Consider the following 22,132-nt stretch of genomic DNA (forward strand, 5'->3'; position numbering starts at 1 on the left):
GCACTCCGACTCTGTGAGGTATCATTTAAAATGCTGTTCATTAGTGCTAACACTGTAAGGAGAGAATCGTATAGCTAATCTTATGTCCCTCGAGATGGGGGGAGCCCCAGGTGGTGGAGCATTGAATGGGCTTCCGACCCACACACGGCATGCCGTGCAGACCCCATCCATGAAAGAGTCTCCTGGTTTGGTCATTCAAGCTACTACAGGACTTTCTACAAGGAAGACAACACCATTTATCCTTTCTACAGTCAAACAGAAACACGTCTCTCATGAGAACTTCTTGCTGCACTGTTAGGTACAGGCAAAGCCAGGCAGGTGGCCTAATGGCCAGCACAGAGTGGGCGCTGCCTTGCAGGCTCCTCTGTGACAATGAGCTGCTGAGGTTGTCCTGCGGCCAAGGGATCTGTGCAGCACAGCACAGGCGTGAAGACCACACTGGGGGTGCAGCACAGAACAGCCCAGCACTAACTGCTCAGGTTTCCCTGGGAGAAGGCTGTCCTCCATCCTGCTGCAACAGCTGAGGTGCTGCGGCTCAAATGTGCACTGCCACGAAGAGCTGTAGGTCCATTTGCTTGTCACAGAACTGTGCTCTTTCTGCATTAAATGAGTAGAATACCAGAGCGTAGCACAGCAGAGCACAGCGTAGCACAAACCAGAACAGAACAGTTCAGTTGGAAGGGACCTACAATGATGATCTAGTCCAACTGCCTGACCACTTCAGGGCTGACCAGAAGTTAAAGCATGTTCTTAAGGGCATTGTCCAAATGCCTCTTAAACACTGACAGGCTTGGGGCATCAGCCACCTCTCCAGGAAGCCTGTTCCAGGGCTTGAACACCCTCTCGGTAAAGAAATGTTTCCTAATATCTAGTCTGAAGGTCCTTTGGCACAGCTTTGACCCATTCCCAGGCGTCCTGCCCCTGGATCCCAGGGAGAAGAGATCAGCACCTCCCTCTCCACGTCCCCTCCTCAGGAAGCTGTAGAGAGCAGTGAGGTCACCCTCAGCCTCCTTTTCTCCAAGCAAGACAAGCCCAAAGTCTTCAGCCGCTCCTCAGAGGACATGCCTTCCAGCCCTTTCACCGGCTTTGTTGCCCTCCTCTGGACGCATTCAAGGACCTTCACATGCTTCTTAAATTGTGGGGCGCAGAACTGCACACAGTACTCAAGGCGAGGCCGCACCAGCGCTGAATACAGCAGGATAATCCCCTCTCTTGACCAGCTGGTTTTGCTGTGTTCGATGCACCCCAGGATGCAGTTTGCCCTCTTGGCTGCCTGGGCACACCGCTGGCTCCTATTGAGCCTGCTGTCGACCAGCACGCCCAGACCCCTTTCTGCAGGACTGCTCTCCAGCCACTCCTCTCCCAGGTTAGACTTGTGCCCGGTGTTACTCCGTCCCAGGTGCAGAATCCGTCATTTCAAATTGTTAAATTGTTAAATTGTTAAATTTCATCCCATTAATTACATCCCAGCCCAGCCCGTCCCCAGATCTCTCCACCTCCCTCACCCCACAGCAGTGTCCACTGCAGGGTGCTGCAAAGCTCTGGGCACCCAGCCCTCTGAAGGGCACAGCAGCTCCTGGGGGGCAGAGAGGGGGGTCAGCCTCCCCACCAGCCCCAGGGCTGATGCTGGCCCCAAGGGCACAAGGAAAGAGAGGCCACTCAATCTCTAGCTCTGCTGCATTCATATTATAGGTTATCCCCAACTCTGACTGCGTTTGTCTCCTTCTCTACCCCCATCAGCCCCACGCCCCAGGACAGCACAAGAGGCAGCTCCCGCATCTCTCCAGTCTCCCTTCCCTGTGCCTGCTGGGTTCCTACTGACTCCCATGGCAGAGTCTTTTTTTGTGCATGCCTCAATTTAGTGTTTTGCTTTTGGGGGACATCACCTCTGAGGGTGATTCACCTTGTGTGTCTCAATTCACTCCCACTCCAGGGCACGTGGTGAGTCCCCATCCTCTCCTGAGCCCTCCAAATTCATTTCCAGAATGAATTCATTTCCACTATATGCCATCCGTCCTGTCATATGTGAAGCAGCCTGTGGAATTAACCGGGAGCCCATGCACCATCTCCACTGCCATCGGACACAAAGAAGAGAGCTTTGAAAACCAGAACTTTCGGTCCAGTGGAACACAATCATACCACAAGCTTAACCCCAATCTTAGGGAGAACACAAGGAGAAAAGACTCTTTAAAAGACCAATTCCTTGGACATTGTCTTGGCAGCAGCTTTGGAGAAAGAGCTCAGCCTGCAAGCACGTCACCTGGGAGATACCCTTTTACTGAAGAGCTGCATGTGGACAGGTCACATCTGACACAGTGTTGTCCAAGGGTCAGACACGACAGGATCAAGCCTCAAGAGAAGCAGTATAAACCCAGAAAATTATCTAGAAGTAGGATGATCACAAGGGAGAACAGCAGACTCCCGGCCTAAGATAAATTCTGGGAAATGTGCAGAGAAGGGGAGGCAGGGTATTGCGAGTGAAACAGTGCCCATTGTGCCAGTTTCCATAGGGCATCCTTGAGCTCCTGATTCCTCATGCTGTAGATGAGCGGGTTCACTGCTGGAGGCACCACCGAGTACAGAAATGACACCACCAGGTCCAGGGATGGGGCAGCAATGGAGGGGGGCTTCAGGTAGGCAGACACTGCAGTGCTGAAAAACAGGGAGACGACAGCCAGGTGAGGGGGGCACGTGGAAAAGGCTTTATGCTGTCCCAGCTCGGAGGGGATCCTCAGCACGGCCCTGAAGATCTGCACGTAGGACAGCACAATGAAAACAAAACACCCAAATGCTAAACAGGCACTAAGCACAAGAAGCCCAACCTCCCTGAGGTAGTCTGACTCTGAGCAGGAGAGCCTGAGGATCTGGGGGATTTCACAGAAGAACTGGTCCAGGGCATTGCCTTGACAGAGTGGTAGTGAAAATGTATTGGCAGTGTGAAGCACGGCATACAAAAACCCACTGCCCCAGACAGCTGCTGCCACGTGGACACAAGCTCTGCTGCCCAGCAGGGTCCCGTAGTGCAGGGGTTTGCAGATGGCAACGTAGCAGTCATAGGCCATGGCAGTGAGGAGAGAACAGTCTGCTGAGATAAAGAAGACTAACAGAAAGAGCTGGGCAGCACATCCTGGGTAGGAGATGGCCCTGGTGTCCCACAGAGAATAGGCCATGGCTTTGGGGAGAGTGGTGGAGATGGAGCCCAGGTCGCGGCGGGAGAGGGTAAGGAGGCAGAAGTACATGGAGGTATGGAGTCGGTGGTCATAGACTACAGCGGTGATGATGATGCCATTGCCCCGGAGGGCAGCCAGGTGGATGCCCAGGAAGAGCCAGAAGGTCAAGAGCTGCAGCTCCTGTGTGTCTGTGAATGCCAGGAGGAGGAACTCGGTGGTGGAGCTGCCGTTGGACATCTGGTCCTGTTGGGCATCAGCACAGTCCATGGAGGAAGACAGTAAAATGTTTAGGTTAGACTACTCTGAACAAAATCTACTTCATTTTTCCTAGTGTCCTGCTGTGTGGGAGGGGAGATCAGGGGCTTGCTCCGGGGAAGGTGTCCGGCATGTCAGGGGATGGCAGGGAGCTGCCCAGATCCCCCTTCCCCTGGCATTTCTGGGAGCAGCTCTCCTCTCACTCCCCGACTACATACGCCGCCTGGAGCTGTCCCTGCCAGCAGCTCTTTCTCTGTCCCCACATCTCCTCCCTGTCAGTGCTCACAGACTCCATCCAACCTGCTGTGTGCCTAGCTCTGCCCTGCAGACCCCTCTTGGCAGCAGGGCACCGCACAGGGTCATCTCTCCGTGTGCAGGGTCTAAGGAGCAGCTCAGAAAAGTCCTAACCAGAACTGCAGCCTCAGTGCCTTCTCCAGAGTGGAGAAGTAAATTCCCACTGCCCACCCAGCTCACCAAGAGTAGAAAACTGAAAGCACAGATTCCTTCCCTTTCAGGAAAATGCAGCTTTGATGTCATCCTTGAAAGTCTCCTCGGAAATGCCTTAGAAAGGATCTGGAGCTGTTAGCAGCCTGTCGTGGTTTAACCTCAATCAGCAACTGAGCACCACACAGCCGCTCACTCATTCCCCCCGCCCCTGGTGGGATGGGGGAGAGAATTGGAAGAGTAGGAGTGAGAAAAACTTGTGGGTTGAGATGAAAACAGTTTAATAATTTCAATAAAATAATAACAACAACAACAATAATAATAATGTAATAATAATAATACACAAAGCAACTGATGCACAGTGCAATTACTCACCACCCGCCGACCACTGCCCAGCCAGTCCCCGAGCAGCAGCCCCCCCGGCCAGCTTTCCCCAGTTTATGTACTGAGCATCGAATCATAGAATCATAGAATCATTGAGGTTGGAAAAGACCTCTAAGACCATCGAGTCCAACCGTCGACCCAACACCACCATGCCCACTAAACCATGTCCCTAAGCGCTGCATCTACACGTCTTTTAAATACCTCCAGGGATGGGGACTCCACCACTTCCCTGGGCAGCCTGTTCCAATGTTTCACCACTCTCTCAGTAAAGAAATTTTTCCTCACGTCCAATCTAAACCTCCCCTGGCACAACTTGAGGCCATTTCCTCTCGTCCTATCGCTTGTTACTTGGGAGAAGAGACCGACACCCACCTCACTACAACCTCCTGTCAGGTAGTTGTAGAGAGCGATGAGGTCTCCCCTCAGCCTCCTTTTCTCCAGGCTAAACAACCCCAGTTCCCTCAGCCGCTCCTCAGAAGACTTCTTCTCCAGGACCCTCACCAGCCTCGTTGCCCTTCTCTGGACACGCTCCAGCACCTCAACGTCCTTCTTGTAGTGAGGGGCCCAAAACTGAACACAGTATTCGAGGTGCGGCCTCACCAGGGCCGAGTACAGGGGCACAATCACATCCCTACTCCTGCTGGCCACACTATTTCTGATACAGGCCAGGATGCCATTGGCCGCCTTGGCCGCCTGGGCACACTGCCGGCTCATGTTCAGCCGGCTGTCGACCAACACCCCCAGGTCCTTTTCCGACAGGCAGCTTTCCAGCCACTCTTCCCCAAGCCTGTAGCGTTGCATGATGTCACATGGTATGGAATGTTTCTTTGGCCAGTTTGGCTGTGCCCCCTCCCAGCTTCTTGTGCACCTCCAGCCTTCTCAGTCGGTAGAGCATGGGAAACTCAAAAGTCCTTGGCTAGTGTAAGCACTACCTAGCAACAACTAAACCATCGGTGTGTTATCAACTTTGTTCTCCTCCTAAATCCAAAACACAGCACTGTACCAGCTACTAGGAAGGAAATTAACTCTATCCCTGCTGAAACCAGGACAATATCCACCCCTTATTCTATACCATCTACGTCATGCTCAAGTCCCATGTTTTCCAATACATTTCCATTAATCACCACCCCTTTTCCTGGTTTGTTTGGTTGTTTGGTTTTTAATAGAAATATATACACACAGATATCATTCCCTTAGTCTGTGGGCCATCCCTCTAAAACGTTTGGTGAGTTCATTTAGTCCATGACTTCGGGCTCCATCTGTCGTAATAATCTTCCAGGGCAGGAAAAATGGAGATGGTATGTGGTGTTGGATTGTGTCATGTGGAAGTCAGTCCTGGTACCATCATCACTGTGCTTTGCTTGGCTTCATCGAGGTTTATTCTTCATTAGTCTGGGTGATTCTTATTGTAATATCATTAGTATGGCATATAATATTATGTAGCACTTAACATCACATAATTCAGATCATTGGCTATTCTCACCCACAATCAAATCCCCTTGAGGTACACATCAGACTTCCCCATCCGTCCGCGTTATCCACCAAGTGCACCCAGGTCCTTGAGCAAAAGCAATCCCACGGAGGGGTTTGCCTTTGCCTGGGGCAGGAATAACCCAAACCGTTTTCCCCAACATATTTTTTATGTGCACTACAGGGACTTTCTTCCCATCTACAGTACGTAAAAGTTCTGACTGGGCAGGGCCTGCTCGATTGGCAGATCCCCTCGTGCTGACTAACCAGGTGGCCTTTGCTAAATGCGTGTCCCAATGTTTGAATGTCCCGCCACCCACTCATTCTCTCTTTGCAGGACACGGCGGTGGGCATGGAGGACTCTCCAGAGGACAGCAACTCCTCCGCAACAGCCAGCACCAGCCAGCTAACCTGGGCAGGTGCAAGGGAGGCATCTGCAAGCTGGCCGTGCCCCATCTGGCCAGGCAGGCTCAGCATCGCTGCCTGTGTGGATTTCTACTTGCATCGCTGCTTCTTGGGCTGTTACCAGAATGGATTTCCAAACAGAAGCTTCTTTCTAAACATAAGTCCTGCCTGCAAGTTTTCCAGTCAATCCCTTCCCAATAAACTCATCGGAGTGCCTTCCATTATCAGAAACTGATGGTATAATAAATGTGGACCCACCTCTACTAATAGAGGGATTTTTATCCCCACTGTCACAAGGTGCCCCTCAATTCCCTGCACCTGCACTTGACTTTCCCACGGTTTTAGTACCTTCCCGCTGAATGCTGATCCCGCAAGGACAGTCGGGTGAACTCACCCAGTGCCGGCTGTGTCGCATGCGGTAGCCACGCTCACCAGGTTGGGAACCCACAGAGTCCCATCTGACTCACCAAATCATTACCGAAATGGATTTGCTTGCATTTTTCTTCTCTTCTACTTCATGTGTGGGTACAGGAAGGAAGGCAGCAGTCCTACACACTAGCTAAAACCACTTTTTGTTGCAGTCCATAAAGGTGCGCCTCAGCTGGGAGCCCGAGAAGGACCCTGTGTTACACTTCTTGATTCCTTAGATGCGATCTTAAAGCTACTCATTCACTTGTACAAGCTAAAAAACCTCTTGGCTTTGGCCATGACATCGCCTGTTACCATTCACTTCCGAGTAGTTGTTCACGCGAACCCCCCGTGCAAACACGCCTAATGCATATTTTTCAGCTGAGGTTTCACTATTTTGTTGCAACTTTGACGCTTTCAGCCGGTTTCCGTCTGGTTTCTTCTAACAATAGACCCACTTGTATAGGCCAGGTCACTGTCGGTCAAGTTCTCTTGCGCATGTCTTCGAAGCCATCTTTACAGAGGAGCTTTTTCGTACGTAACACAGTCTGCTGGTCAGCTTTGTCAGCAGGGCTAGTTCAAAGCCTACGCTGCAGGATGCAATCAGGGGGAAATGTGCGGGTGGAGCCTTCTGTGTTGCTTACCCTTTGATTTCAGTGCCGTCCTCCAGTCTGAATCTTGCAGTGTTTTTGCTGAGGCATAAAAGTTCAATGGAGCGAGCAGATCTTCCTCACCCACACACGCACCTCCACCCCAGCTCAAGGCAAAGGCACAAAATCTCTGGGGGTGCGTTGTTTTATTGAACGCGTACCAGCTACCCAGCATCAGGGGAGTTGCGTACAGCGAACAGCTGCAGGTGCCTGGGGCTTGACCAGCATCGCCTGGAAGGGAAAAAGGGGAAAAAGGTGACCGTGGGGACTTGCTATCAGTTCATCTGGGTCCCTGTTGCCCTGCACGCCCCCCTAAGCCAAACGCCATTTCTGAACAGTCACTCTGCATCTCCCTCTGTCCCCTTTTGGTCAGGGCTGTCATGCGACACTACGGGGACAGAGAGGTTCTTCTGGGGATCCGGGGCAGAATGATGATGGCACTAAGTCATAGTTACAGTTAAAGATTTATTTTTTAACAGAATTTAATGATCAGTGTAGCATAGGATTTCATGATCAGAGCAGCACAGGATTTCTATAAGCAGCATCAGCGTAGCACAGTTTTATAAGTAGCGTAGCACCGAATTTTATAGCACAGCTTAGCTTATGGTTCCTAATCACCTGGACCCACTGCAGATCGGGTCACATCTTAATACTTGGCTTGCCATGTCAATATAACAATCATAACCTAGACTCAAACCACATAAAAGAATACGAGTCGCCCTCTCAGTCCTTGGAGGAAGCAGACTGCTTGATTTTATAGGCAGTGCTCTGTGTGCTGCTGCGCTTCCCTGTTCTGGGATGGGGTCATCACAACCTGGCTGGCCTGGTGCCCGGGACCTTCATGGCCCGTAAGGAGGGAAGAAGTCAGCCTGGCGCCCAGGAACCTTGAGGCCGATAGGGAGGGGGAGAAGAAGGCTGCCTGGTGCACAGGACCTTCAGGGCCTGCGGAGGAGGGGAAAGGGGACTGCTACGTGACCAGCTCGGTCACAGAGCCTGGCCGTTTGCCTCACAAAACGGCATTCGTTAAGCTAACCATATTACCAGGGGTCAGGAGCAGGAGGTACCGGTCACAAGTGCAATTGTTTATTGCCTCCATCAGATGGTTCCTGAAGTGCTGGGATGGCAGCAATGCAGGGCCCAAATACCAGGTTAGGCGGGAGGCCACTGGTGACCTGGATTGGATGGGGAGGGACAGCGGGGGGACAGGCTGGGGGCAGCAGGACAGCAGAAGAGTTTTCTTTGGTGAACGTATTCAGCATCTGCTGTCCTTACCCCATCGCTGAGCAGGGCGAGGCATGAGTGTTGTCTTTTCACTGTGCGCTTTGCCAGCAGCCCTGCTGCAGCCAGGAGACAAGGTCGTCAAAGAGGGAGAAGACGTAAGGCGGATCAGGCAGCCCACAGGCTACTACATCTCATCAGGCGCTGATGATCCGTCTCCTGTGAGCACACTGAGATCAAGAGCAGCACCTGCAAACCAGGCCAAAGAGGTGGAAAGGAGGTTTGTTGAAAGAGGGCTGAAGAGCAGCCCCCTCCTGCTGCCCTGTTGTGGATCGCTCCTCTGTGCTCGGTCCCCACGGCATCGGAGGCGGTGCTGAGGTGCTGGAGTGAAACGTTAGGGTGCTGCAAAGGAGCAGGCAGTGACGGCCAAGAGGCAGATCCTCTCCTCGGCTGCACAGTCACACCTGTGTTTAGCAAAGTCGTTGGTTTCCAGCGGTGCCAGGGAACAGTTTGGGGTGCCTGGCAGGAACATCACAGACTAGTTGGGTCTCCTTCTGTGCTCTGAACTTGCAGAGAGCTACAGAGGTGACAAAACTTCTTGGCCAGGAAGACCCTCCTCAGGTGACCCAACGCGTGTTTGAAATCCACCTAGAGAGTATTGATCCTTGTAGAAGAGAGACGATCCCAAAGCATCAAGTTTGGATCGCTGCAACAGCTTTGGGAGTAAAAAACGATGGCAAAGTTAGAGCATTTCCGTTTTTGTTTCTCTCAGTCAAAGCATTGTCAGATACCACAGTGATGGGCAATGTATCAGGTCTGAAGACAGCCTCCTAAGTTGGCGTTTCCGATGTCCATAATGTCTAATGAGGACAGACACAGTCTGCACAGGCCTGACATAGCTTCCTAGAGCCTGGAAGCCCTGGCAGCTGGCTCTGGTCAGGCTCCTTGTTGCCTTTACTAATAATAGCAACGAAATACATATATTTTTTTTAATCTTTCTTTTTTTTTTCCTTTTTTTTTTTTGTTTTCCCCACCAGGCACCTTCATAGGAATAATAGTAAAAAGTGAAATAAGAAAAAACTCTGGCCAGGTCACCTGATGGATAAGATGCCTTCCATAAAAGGAGCCCCTCGGGGCTCAGGCATTCTTCAGCCACGTTCACCTGACCAAGCCCGCCTGCTGTGGCATTTTGTGAAGGGCAATGAACGTCACGCTGCCCAAGCACAAGAGCTGTAGCTGAAGTGTGTGAGTGAGGAGCGGGCAGCAAAGGCACACCCTGCTCGACATCCAGCTGCCAGGATCCTCTGCTTCCCTGGGTAGCATCGGGCGCTGCCAGCTCCTGAGCCCTGACCCCGTGTCGTGGTTTAACCCCAGGAGGCAGCTCAGCACCACACAGACGCTCACTCACTCCCCCACCACCACCGATGGGATAGGGGAGAGAATCAGAAGGGTAAAAGTGAGGAAACTCATGGGTTGAGATAAAGACGGTTTAATAATTCAAGCAAAAGCCGCGCACGCAAGCCAAGCAAAATAGGGAATTCCTTCACCACTTCCCATTGGCAGGCAGGTGTTCAGCCATCTCCAGGAAAGCAGGGCTCCATCACGTCTAACGGAGACTTGGGAAGACAAAACGCCATCACTCCGAACGTCTCCCCTTTCTTTTCCTTCTTCCCCCAGCTTTTATTGCTGAGCGTGACACCATGGGGTATGGAATATGAACCTGTAAGAGACCAGGTGCTTTGCTACACGAGTCTCATGGACGCAGTCCTGGACCTGGAACAAGTGGAAAAGCAACCCTCAGCAACCCAAACGTGCCAGCCAAAGCTGTGAACAGGCACGCTTACAGCCCTGGGCAGGTTTTATTCATCTGGCTGGTGCGGCTCCAGGAAGAAGTGGGAGCTCTGCCGGCGGACGAAGAGCCCTTTGCCAGCTGCTGGGGTCTGGGAGGTGCCCGGGCCGTGGCAGCCGTGTGGCCTCAAGGGGACACATCCCCGTGCAGGCCCGTGTCACAAAGGGGCAGTGATGTGGCACCCGCCCGGCGCTTGTGACCTCACCTGGCCAGGGCTTGGGATCCCGAAAAGCGGGCCAGCGAAAGGTAGTTGGGCTGAGCCGGCCTTCGGGATAACTCGGCTCCTTCCCTTGCTACTTGCGTGCCTACTTTTTTCCAAGCATTTATCATTTACTGCCCACTTCGCCTCACCTTCCATCCTCTTTCAAAGGTAATTCTGAGTCGACTTTCGGGACAGATCATAGAGTAGGTAGACTGGGATAAAAGTATAGGCTGGTCTATACCTTCTGAGCTCTAGGCTGAGCTATTTACACCTCTGTAGGCTGGCCAGATATGCGCTGTGGGTAGAGTTCCTATTTGCTAATTCTTATTTCTTTACCGTATGCTAGGATAGGTAAGTAGCGGGGGTGGTAGTGTAGTCTGAGGCCTTGGGCTCAGCCTAGAATGCCAAGAAGCCCACCCTGACTGACATGGTAGGAAGGGAGACAGAAAAGGAGCACAGCAAAGGCAGCCGCTAAAGTAGCGGCCGAAAGCTGGTCACCCCTGCGTACAAGGTGGGCAGACGTGAGCTGGAGAGCCAGAGGGCTCTGCCGCTAATGCTAGCCACAGATCAGCAGCAGGTCCTCTTCAGAGAAGGTGACACGCAATGCAGTCTTTCAAAAGGGCCTTGGTAATTGCTGTCAATCGGAGTCCTGTGACAGGGACACTAGGGCCATCAGCCTGCAGCTCTGCAGCAGTTCCGCTCCAGTTTCAGTACCACTGAAACACTTTTGATGGTGGATGCTGTTCTGTGGGTTGTGTTTGCGGGGGGGGGTTTAATCCTTTTGCTGAGCTACAATTATTTCTTTGCCATCAGGTGACGGGATTGGCACTGATCTCTTTCTGGAGTGCGTCCTGACATCCTTTGTCATCCAAAGCTGTCCCCTCTGTTCCCGAGAGGAGCGATGGCCGCAATGGGGAACGACTCCTGTGAGTAACGACTTCACCAGCAGGCTTGGACTTTGTGAATCCCCAAAGGCAACGGACGTGGCTGGTGCTCCATCCCTGAACGTTGATGTGCTGACAGCCTCGAGTGAATTCTGGGGCGTTTCCTGGTAGCAGCCAGACTTGCCCAGGTGTTTTCGATTAGACACAGGAAAACGCATTTTATCACTCCTCTGCCACTATGTACAAGACTTTGAAAGATGACGTTGCTCGTAGAAAGTTCTGACATCAGTAGGGTTACTTTCTGTGCTAGGTACTTGCTTGTTTTCATCAGGTTACAGTCAGGAGAAGGGAAGGCTTGACCTGATAATCCAATTCATGACTCTAGGGGGAAAGGAAGGTAGCCCAAGGCACAGAAATCAGTGTGGGTTCATTGGCCTTTCGGCAAAGGCAGCGGGGGAACAGAGTATTTTCCAAAACCGCTTCTTGACCAGTAATTGTCAACGGCAGTGATAGGCTTCCTCCGACGGTTCTGTGTTGGAGGTTGGAGCTGGTTCTTCTGCGCGCTCCTGTAGACAACTTGACTTTTAAATACGCTTTCGTGCAACAATATCGTCTCCTCTCTTTTCAAATGTCATTTCCCTGCAGTCCTTGCCGAGGGAATGGCTCCGCCACAAAGGATCCTCTTTCCCCCGGAGAAGATTTGCATGGCCTGGCAGCAAAGACAGAGACCTGGAGCGGGACTCCACAACCTGGGCAATACGTGCTTCCTCAACTCCGTCCTGCAGTGCCTGACGTACACACCCCCTCTGGCCAACTACCTGCTCTCTCGGGAGCACAGCCGGTCCTGTGAGTCCTTTTAGGAACGTCTCCTTGCACATCAGCTGGGCACTGATCCCAAGGATTCCCAGCATCTGGAATTGGATTTAGGAGAAAAGCAGCCCTTCTTTCCAACCCCCCGAGTTGGTGTTCTTTGAACACTCAAGCCTAGGAGATGCTTGTCGTGCCTAGGTGTGCTCATCTTCAGAAAGGCACCTCTTTCTAGCCCCGGGTCTCGGTCCCTACTCCTGCAAGTTAAACTCTCTTTGCTCGTTGCACAGAAAACTTCTGTCAGTTTAGCATCTCTCTGAGGAAAGTTTTCTATGCACTAAAATGTCCCGGGCTTGTTGGGACGCTGGCACCTTGGGAGAAGAGGAGTGGAGACTGTTCTTCTAACTTCAAGACCTCCACGAGGTTTCCCATGACTAGGGATATTTTGCTCACCTGAGAAGCTTCCTTCCCTCCCTCCCTCCCTCTTTAGGTCGTCAGCAAGGCTTCTGCATGATGTGCATAATGGAAGCGCACGTTAACGAGGTCCTGCATTTCTCAGCCAGTGCCATCCAGCCTTGGACTGTCGTCCGTGTCCTCACACGTAAGTCATTTCAGGTGCTTTCACAGGTTTTCTTCCCTTCTTGGAGGGGAGAGCTATTAACCTCTTCTTTCTTAGGAATAGGAGGACATTTCCGGCATGGCATGCAGGAAGACGCCCATGAGTTCTTACGCTACACTGTCGATGCCATGCAGAGAGCTTGTCTGAGTGGAAGCAGCAAGTAAGCACGAGCAAATTACCTTTTCAATGTTCCTGAGCCCTTTGGACTCCTTGAGGTACTCCCATCAAGGAAACCCTACACCCAGGGTTTTCAGACCAAGCAAAACTCTTGGGGGAGATAACTCTCTGCCCTACTTCTGAGCTCCAACTGCCATTTGTTTCCAGCTTGGACATCTCTTCTCAAGCAACTACCATCGTCCATCAAATATTTGGGGGCTTTCTGAGATCCAGAGGTACTTTCCCATGACTATTGCTCTCCTTGGAATTGTCTGTGCCCTTCTGTCTGCCTGTGAGAAACAGCTGGTCGTGTGACTGGCGTAGTAGGTATGGAGGACGTAAACCGGCACAGCCAGTCCACTTCCCTTATCGCTGAGCATTTCCATTTGCCTTCCAGTCACATGCTTGAGCTGCAAAGCGGTTTCCGATTCCTACGAGGCCTTCCTGGATGTCCCTTTGGATATAAAAGTAAGAGGGTTTGTAGCTGTGATTCAAGACGTCCCAAGGCCCCTGTAGCTTCCCAGAATAAACACAGGGGGCGGAAAAACACATACTGTGAACAAAAGAGAGCTGAGTGGTGGGTGGGAGGTGGAACGGACTGTGTCCTTCTGGGGAGGCCGTGGCAGCGGTCCCCCTGTAGGTGCTGGCTTTAAGCTGGACAAGCACGCATTATCCTCTCCGCACCCTTGGCGGACTCTCATCCTTCTTCCCTCTGCCCTGCCTCAACACCCGTCTGGCTCCCAGGCTGATGGGTTGTATTGGTTTCATTATTGATGACCCTGCACACCATCGGTAGCTGAACTGTGCGGTGCCACAGGGAGGTAGCTCTTGAGTGCCCCAGGAATCCCTGGGAAAGGAGGGAAATGTTCAGCATAATACCCGCTTTCTGCCTCCTTCTGGACACTGCTGGCGGGTTCACAGTGGGTCTCCTCAGCCTCAGGTACCTGGGCTGCCTTGTCAGCTCCTAGGAAGTGTTTGGGCGAGAGCGTTTCCCCGAGCTCAGTGCTCTCCTTTCTCACTCCTCCAGGCAGCCTCATCTGTCACCGCAGCTCTGGAGGACTTTGTCAAACCCGAGCAGCTGGACGGCGAAAACTGCTTTAAATGTAGCAAGTAAGATGATTGCCATCGACATATTAATATTAGATCCTGCGTGAAGGTGCTGCATGTCATCGAGCATAAGTCATCTTTTCGCGTATGTTCAACGCACAATCATGACACGCAGCTGTTTTGTTTAATGTGTCCTTATGCAACTGAAGAGCCTTAAAATAGGGTAAGGATGTGCGAGACATGAAAGCTTGCCTGGCTTTCTGGGTGGGAAAAAGGGTGCATTTCAGCACTTGGCTCTGTGCTTGGTTTCAAGGTGTGACAAGATGGTTGCCGCCTCCAAGAGGTTTACAATCCACCGCGTGCCCAGGGTTCTCACGGTGTGCCTGAAAAGGTTTGAAGAGTTCACCGGCAGGAAGATCAGCAAGGTGTGTACGCCAGTGGTGCGCAACTTTCTCTTCCCGGAGCAGGAGATTTCCCAAAGCAGCACGCTCTTTCACAAGCTGTTCAGGTTGAGTTTTTCGTGTTCCCTTCTGGGGAGGGGAGAGGAGAGGTCCCGTGGGAAGACAAGCATGTACTCCGCTCTGACAGAGCTGCTTTGGCCGGGAACAGTTTCCTGCCACCCAAACCATTACATGTTGAAGGCTTTTTCATGTAGTAGTTCAGGATCATTTCTGAGCCCTCTTGGTCTCTCCGTAGGTGGTGGAGTATCCCGAGTACTTGGATCTTCGGCCATACACATCTCAGGCAGCTGGAGAACCGCTCCTCTACGCCTTGTATGCTGTCCTGGTGCATAGCGGTGGCAGCTGTGATGCGGGACACTATTTCTGCTACACAAAGGTAAAGAGCAACTTCCTTCCTAGCAGGGGAAAAACTGGGGAAGACACGCTTTCACAGCAGTGTTACTGGCAGCCAAGGCTTTGGGGGAGAAGGTCTCCTTACCAGCTGCACTGGATTTGTTTTAGCGTACTCTTGGTTCTGTTGCTTTCTGCCTCTGTTATCACTGAGAAACCATGCAGTTCATCTCCAGATATCGTTGCCCTTTTTTACAGGCCAGCAATGGACGGTGGTACAAGATGGACGATACATCTGTGGATAGTCGTGGCATCAATACAGTTCTCAGGCAGCAAGCCTATTTGCTGTTTTATGTCAGGTAATAACAAGATTTGAAATGTGTTCAGAATACGTTTCCTTTTCCTGGCTTTGCTGTTTTTCTTCTCATCCTCCGGAGTGTTTCTCTTTCTGTCACAGGAGACAATTACTACCTGCATTATTCGGTGCTGTCAAATGTGAACTACCCCCCCGTCAGTCTTTCTCTCTCCTAGCTGGGCTTTAGGCTCCTGCCCTGCTGTGAACTGCTACTTGTCTGCTCTCTGAAGCTGGCTAATGTAGAGAAGAATACTTAGAGGAAATTCCGACAGGAAAGATGGGGAGGGACTATTTATCAGGGAGTGTAGTGATAGGACGAGGGGTAACGGTTTTGAACTGAAAGAGGGAAGATATAGATTAGATATTAGGAAGACACTCTTTACGGTGAGGGTGGTGAGACACTGGAAGAGGTTGCCCAGAGAAGTTGTGGGTGCCCCCTCCCTGGAAGCGGTCAAGGCCAGGTTGGATGGGGCTTTGAGCAACCTGATCCAGTGGAAGGTATCCCTGCCCATGGCAGAGGAGTTGGAACTAGATGATCTTTAAGGTCCCTTCGAACCCAAGCCATTTTATGATTCTACGATTCTATGAAATGGAGGCCGTAGGGGGTGTAAAGACGAGGACTTGCTCTGACAGGGGTAGACCTGGTGGGAAGACGCCAGTCGAATTTCCCATTGGTAGTCTTGGTAGCGTCTTCTCTCTGTCATAGAAACCGCTCCAAGAAGATGACTGAACGCCAGGGGAGGCTGCAAGAACAGCCTTAAACGGAGACCACTCTTTTTTTCTCCAGGCGCTCTGATTTGAAAATTGGAGAAAGGGCTTCTTCCTCACCGGCACCATCATCTGCCCATTCCTTCCTCAGTCAGTGGGGGGCTGACAGCGAGCAGGCGGGTTCTGTGGGACCACGGGGCCTGCCTCGCAGGACTAAGGTAACTCTGGGGAGGTGGGTCAGGGCACTAGATGGACAGTGGATTTCTTTCTGGGATCTTGGCATTACTCTCTTTTCCCTCCCACACTGCAGCTTTCTTCACAGCCACAACGCTGCTCCCTCTCAAAGCATCCCGCCTAGATCCACCCCGTTTGTCTGCCTTTGGCCCTTCTGCCTTTGCAGCCCTCCGGGAGAGCCTTTGGGAGGCCCTTAGCTGTCCCCTCACACAGCTCCTGGGGGTGCCCCACTTTTCTGGTCCTTTCAGGAGCAAAGGGCAGGCCCTTTTCACTCTCTCTTTGCAGGACATGGCGGTGGACATGGAGGACTCTCCAGAGGACAGCAGCTCTGTGTGTGGTGTGCTGCACACCATGCGAGAAGACAGCAATAAAGACGAGCGTGGATTCAGCCCTTCTTCCCGCTGCCAGAGGAACGGTGTCAGGGAGAGGGCCAGGAGCAGATCCCAGCAGTGGGGAAATGATCTCCGCAGCTGGTTCGTGGACACCACGGACTATGACCACGCACCAGGGAGGAGGAGAACTGGTCCTCCAAGTTGTGACAGCGCTCCCAGGGATGACGCAGCTCCAGGGCCCTCCAATGGAAGCTCACAGTCAGCTCCCGCACCCAGTGCTGCTCGAGAGCAAACCCTGCCAATGCAGAGAGAGCGGAGCAGATCCCTGCGGCAGGGCTACGATCTCCGCAGCCGCTTCGTGGAGATCATGGACTACCACCACTCAGCAAAGAGGAGGAGGAGGTGGAGAACAAGTCCTCCACGTCGTGACAGAGCCCCAAGGGATGACGGAGCTCCAGGGCCCTCCAACGGCAGCTCCAAGTGGGCTCCCACACCCAGTGCTGCTCGGGAGCAAACCCTGCCAACGCAGAGAGAGCAGAGCAGAACCCTGCGGCAGGGCTACGATCTCCGCAGCCGCTTCGTGGAGATCATGGACTACCACCACTCAGCAAAGAGGAGGAGGAGGTGGAGAACAAGTCCTCCACGTCGTGACAGAGCCCCAAGGGATGACGGAGCTCCAGGGCCCTCCAACGGCAGCTCCAAGTGGGCTCCCACACCCAGTGCTGCTCGGGAGCAAACCCTGCCAACGCAGAGAGAGCAGAGCAGAACCCTGCGGCAGGGCTACAATCTCCGCAGCCGCTTCGTGGAGATCATGGACTACCACCACTCAGCAAAGAGGAGGAGGAGGTGGAGAACAAGTCCTCCACGTCATGACAGAGCCCCAAGGGATGACAGAGCTCCAGGGTCCTCCAACAGCAGCTCCAAGTGGGCTCCAACACCCAGTGCTGCTCAGGAGGAAACCCTGCCAATGCAGAGAGAGCAGAGCAGAACCCTGCGGCAGGGCTACAATCTCCGCAGCCGCTTCGTGGAGATCACAGACTACCACCGCTCAGCAAAGAGGAGGAGGAGGTGGAGAGCAAGTCTTCCACGTTGTGACGGAGCCCCAAGGGATGACGGAGCTCCAGGGCCCTCCAACGGCAGCTCCAAGTGGGCTCCCACACGCAGGGCTGCTCAGGAACAAACTCTGCCGAGGCAGAGAGAGCGGAGCAGATCCCCGCGACGGGGCCATGATTTCTGCAGCCGGTTTGTGGACACCACAGACTATGACCCCTCAGCAGGGAGGAGGAGGAGGAGGGTTTCAGCGCCCCAGAGATGCACGTCGGACAAACACTCAGGGCGCTGCAGTGGTGACGGGGGCAGATTGTGACCCTGGATGGGGGAGGAGCACAGCATCTGACTCCTGCAGCGCCGGAGAGGAGGAGGACGAAGAATCCAGGAAGCACCAAAACTGGCCCCAGCAGGGACCAAGCTGCACAAAGGGCACCAGCAGCGCACCCTGTCCCTCCTCCCAGTACTGCCTCTGGCCAGGAAGAGCTCAGAGAGACCTTCCAGAGACTTGGACAGCTCTGCCGGCTAGCCCGTCTGCCCACAGGCCCCTCGAGGAAGAGCTTTCATCCCTGTTCAGCTGTTGGGATCGCCTTGCAAAAACAACACACGTTTGGTACCGACAGGCAGAAAAGCCAAAGCCAGAATTAAAAACACTTGTTGGCCTCGCGTATATCATTCATGGGGTGTTTTCTTCTCTGTAGGTGTTGGGAAATACCCAGTGTGGGAGGTGTATGTCTCGGGATTTTGAAAGCTGTGTGCTTGCATATGCCCATCTTGCAATCTCTTCTTTTTAAATACGGAGTTCAAGTCACTCGAACAGAAATGGGCTGGATGAGCCGACAGCGAGCGGGACTGAAACGGGCTGAATGGCCGGGCCCAGAGGGTGCTGCTCAGTGGCACCAAGTCTAGTGCGAGGCAAGTAACTAGCGGTGTCGCCCAGGGGTCAGTACTGGGTCCGATCCTGTTTAACATCTTCCTTAATTAATGGCCTGGATGACGGGGCAGAGTGCACCCTCAGCAAGTTGGCCGATGGCACCAGACTGGGAGGAGTGGCGCTTAGGCCAGGGGGCCGTGCTGCCATCCCGAGGCACCTGGGCAGGCTGGAGAGATGTTCTGTCGTCCTCACACCGGCTCATCACCCAGTGCGCAACACAAATTTACACACCGAGGCGAGGTATTTCCATTTCTTTTAGTCCAGTTGGCGCAAAGGAGGGAGCTAGGTGGTAGCCCGCAAAAGACTAGCTCCCCGATTATCAAAACTTCACACTATTTATATTCTGCCTCCGACTGGTCAAACGATTCTCTCGCCTCTTATGCTAATTAGTCCGCATGCTCAGTCTTTCTCTTCTTTTGGGTCGGAAGGTTTCTTGAGTCGGTGGACCGTGAGTCAGTGGTCGTGATCTCCTCTTGTCGGAATTAACTCTCCTTCACCTTTAGTTTCATGCTTCAGCTGTTGCAGCCAAATTCCTGTGGTTTTGCTGATAAAACAAGATATCTCCTAACAGCCTGATTTATACAAGCCAGGATGCCCGGTTTGTCCAGGATGTTTCTGATTTATCTCCCTTGGGATTAGATGCCATGCCAAGAATTTACTTCAAACCTCCCCAACCTTGAATAGCTAACAAAGCACTGGAGAAAATGATTGCAACATTAATCAATGGCAGTGTCCTGCTTTCGGCAGGGATAGAGTTAGTTTCCTTCCTGGTAGCTGGTACGGTGCTGTGTTTTGGATTTAGGATGAGAGCAAAGTTGATAACGCACCCATGTTTTAGTTGTTGCTAGGTAGTGCTTACACTAGCCAAGGACTTTTCAGTTTTCCATGCTTTACTGACTGAGAAGGCTGGAGGTGCACAAGAAGCTGGGAGGAGGGGGCACAGCCAAACTGGCCAAAGAAACGTTGCATACCATGTGACGTCATGCTCAGTACATAAACTGGGGAAAGCTGGCCGGGGGGGCCGCTGCTCGGGGACTGGCTGGGCATCGGTCGGCGGGTGGTGAGCAATTGCACTGTGCATCACTTGCTTTCTGTATTATTATTACTATTATTTTTATTTTTATTGTTATTATTATTTTATTTCCATTATTAAACTGTTTTTATCTCAACCCACGAGTTTTTCTCACTTGTGCTCTTCCAATTCTCTCCCCCATCCCACCGGGTGGGGGGGAGTGAGCGAGCGGCTGCGTGGTGCTCAGTTGCCGACTGAGGTTACACCACGACACTCTGCCCTGCAGACCCCTCTTGGCAGCAGGGCACCGCACAGGGTCATCTCTCCATGTGCAGGGTCTAAGGAGCAGCTCAGAAAAGTCCTAACCAGAACTGCAGCCTCAGTGCCTTCTCCAGAGTGGAGAAGTAAATTCCCACTGCCCACCCAGCTCACCAAGAGTAGAAAACTGAAAGCACAGATTCCTTCCCTTTCAGGAAAATGCAGCTTTGATGTCATCCTTGAAAGTCTCCTCGGAAATGCCTTAGAAAGGATCTGGAGCTGTTAGCAGCCTGTCGTGGTTTAACCTCAATCAGCAACTGAGCACCACACAGCCGCTCACTCATTCCCCCCGCCCCTGGTGGGATGGGGGAGAGAATTGGAAGAGTAGGAGTGAGAAAAACTTGTGGGTTGAGATGAAAACAGTTTAATAATTTCAATAAAATAATAACAACAACAACAATAATAATAATGTAATAATAATAATACACAAAGCAACTGATGCACAGTGCAATTACTCACCACCCGCCGACCACTGCCCAGCCAGTCCCCGAGCAGCAGCCCCCCCGGCCAGCTTTCCCCAGTTTATGTGCTGAGCATCGAATCATAGAATCATAGAATCATTGAGGTTGGAAAAGACCTCTAAGACCATCGAGTCCAACCATCGACCCAACACCACCATGCCCACTAAACCATGTCCCTAAGCGCTGCATCTACTCGTCTTTTAAATACCTCCAGGGATGGGGACTCCACCACTTCCCTGGGCAGCCTGTTCCAATGTTTCACCACTCTCTCAGTAAAGAAATTTTTCCTCACGTCCAATCTAAACCTCCCCTGGCACAACTTGAGGCCATTTCCTCTCGTCCTATCGCTTGTTACTTGGGAGAAGAGACCGACACCCACCTCGCTACAACCTCCTGTCAGGTGGTTGTAGAGAGCGATGAGGTCTCCCCTCAGCCTCCTTTTCTCCAGGCTAAACAACCCCAGTTCCCTCAGCCGCTCCTCAGAAGACTTCTTCTCCAGGACCCTCACCAGCCTCGTTGCCCTTCTCTGGACACGCTCCAGCACCTCAACGTCCTTCTTGTAGTGAGGGGCCCAAAACTGAACACAGTATTCGAGGTGCGGCCTCACCAGGGCCGAGTACAGGGGCACAATCACATCCCTACTCCTGCTGGCCACACTATTTCTGATACAGGCCAGGATGCCATTGGCCGCCTTGGCCGCCTGGGCACACTGCCGGCTCATGTTCAGCCGGCTGTCGACCAACACCCCCAGGTCCTTTTCCGACAGGCAGCTTTCCAGCCACTCTTCCACAAGCCTGTAGCGTTGCATGATGTCACATGGTATGGAATGTTTCTTTGGCCAGTTTGGCTGTGCCCCCTCCCAGCTTCTTGTGCACCTCCAGCCTTCTCAGTCGGTAGAGCATGGGAAACTCAAAAGTCCTTGGCTAGTGTAAGCACTACCTAGCAACAACTAAACCATCGGTGTGTTATCAACTTTGTTCTCCTCCTAAATCCAAAACACAGCACTGTACCAGCTACTAGGAAGGAAATTAACTCTATCCCTGCTGAAACCAGGACAATATCCACCCCTTATTCTATACCATCTACGTCATGCTCAAGTCCCATGTTTTCCAATACATTTCCATTAATCACCACCCCTTTTCCTGGGTTGTTTGGTTGTTTGGTTTTTAATAGAAATATATACACACAGATATCATTCCCTTAGTCTGTGGGCCATCCCTCTAAAACGTTTGGTGAGTTCATTTAGTCCATGACTTCGGGCTCCATCTGTCGTAATAATCTTCCAGGGCAGGAAAAATGGAGATGGTATGTGGTGTTGGATTGTGTCATGTGGAAGTCAGTCCTGGTACCATCATCACTGTGCTTTGCTTGGCTTCATCGAGGTTTATTCTTCATTAGTCTGGGTGATTCTTATTGTAATATCATTAGTATGGCATATAATATTATGTAGCACTTAACATCACATAATTCAGATCATTGGCTATTCTCACCCACAATCAAATCCCCTTGAGGTACACATCAGACTTCCCCATCCGTCCGCGTTATCCACCAAGTGCACCCAGGTCCTTGAGCAAAAGCAATCCCACGGATGGGTTTGCCTTTGCCTGGGGCAGGAATAACCCAAACCGTTTTCCCCAACATATTTTTTATGTGCACTACAGGGACTTTCTTCCCATCTACAGTACGTAAAAGTTCTGACTGGGCAGGGCCAGCTCGATTGGCAGATCCCCTCGTGCTGACTAACCAGGTGGCCTTTGCTAAATGTGTGTCCCAATGTTTGAATGTCCCGCCACCCACTCATTCTCTCTTTGCAGGACACGGCGGTGGGCATGGAGGACTCTCCAGAGGACAGCAACTCCTCCGCAACAGCCAGCACCAGCCAGCTAACCTGGGCAGGTGCAAGGGAGGCATCTGCAAGCTGGCCGTGCCCCATCTGGCCAGGCAGGCTCAGCATCGCTGCCTGTGTGGGTTT

At 52.3% G+C, this 22,132-nt stretch overlaps 1 protein-coding gene across 1 annotated transcript; it reads right to left on the minus strand.

Annotated features, from left to right (window-relative positions):
* Window positions 1-2,426: 2,426 nt before the first annotated feature.
* On the minus strand, window positions 2,427-3,407 carry LOC143171594 (olfactory receptor 14C36-like). Its single transcript, XM_076360645.1, has one exon. It carries the CDS (start codon window positions 3,405-3,407, stop codon window positions 2,427-2,429), a length of 981 nt encoding a protein of 326 aa, XP_076216760.1.
* Between the last annotated feature and the right edge of the window lie 18,725 nt (window positions 3,408-22,132).

Source organism: Aptenodytes patagonicus, chromosome 28, assembly GCF_965638725.1.
Source record: "Aptenodytes patagonicus chromosome 28, bAptPat1.pri.cur, whole genome shotgun sequence".
NCBI lineage: Eukaryota > Metazoa > Chordata > Aves > Sphenisciformes > Spheniscidae > Aptenodytes > Aptenodytes patagonicus.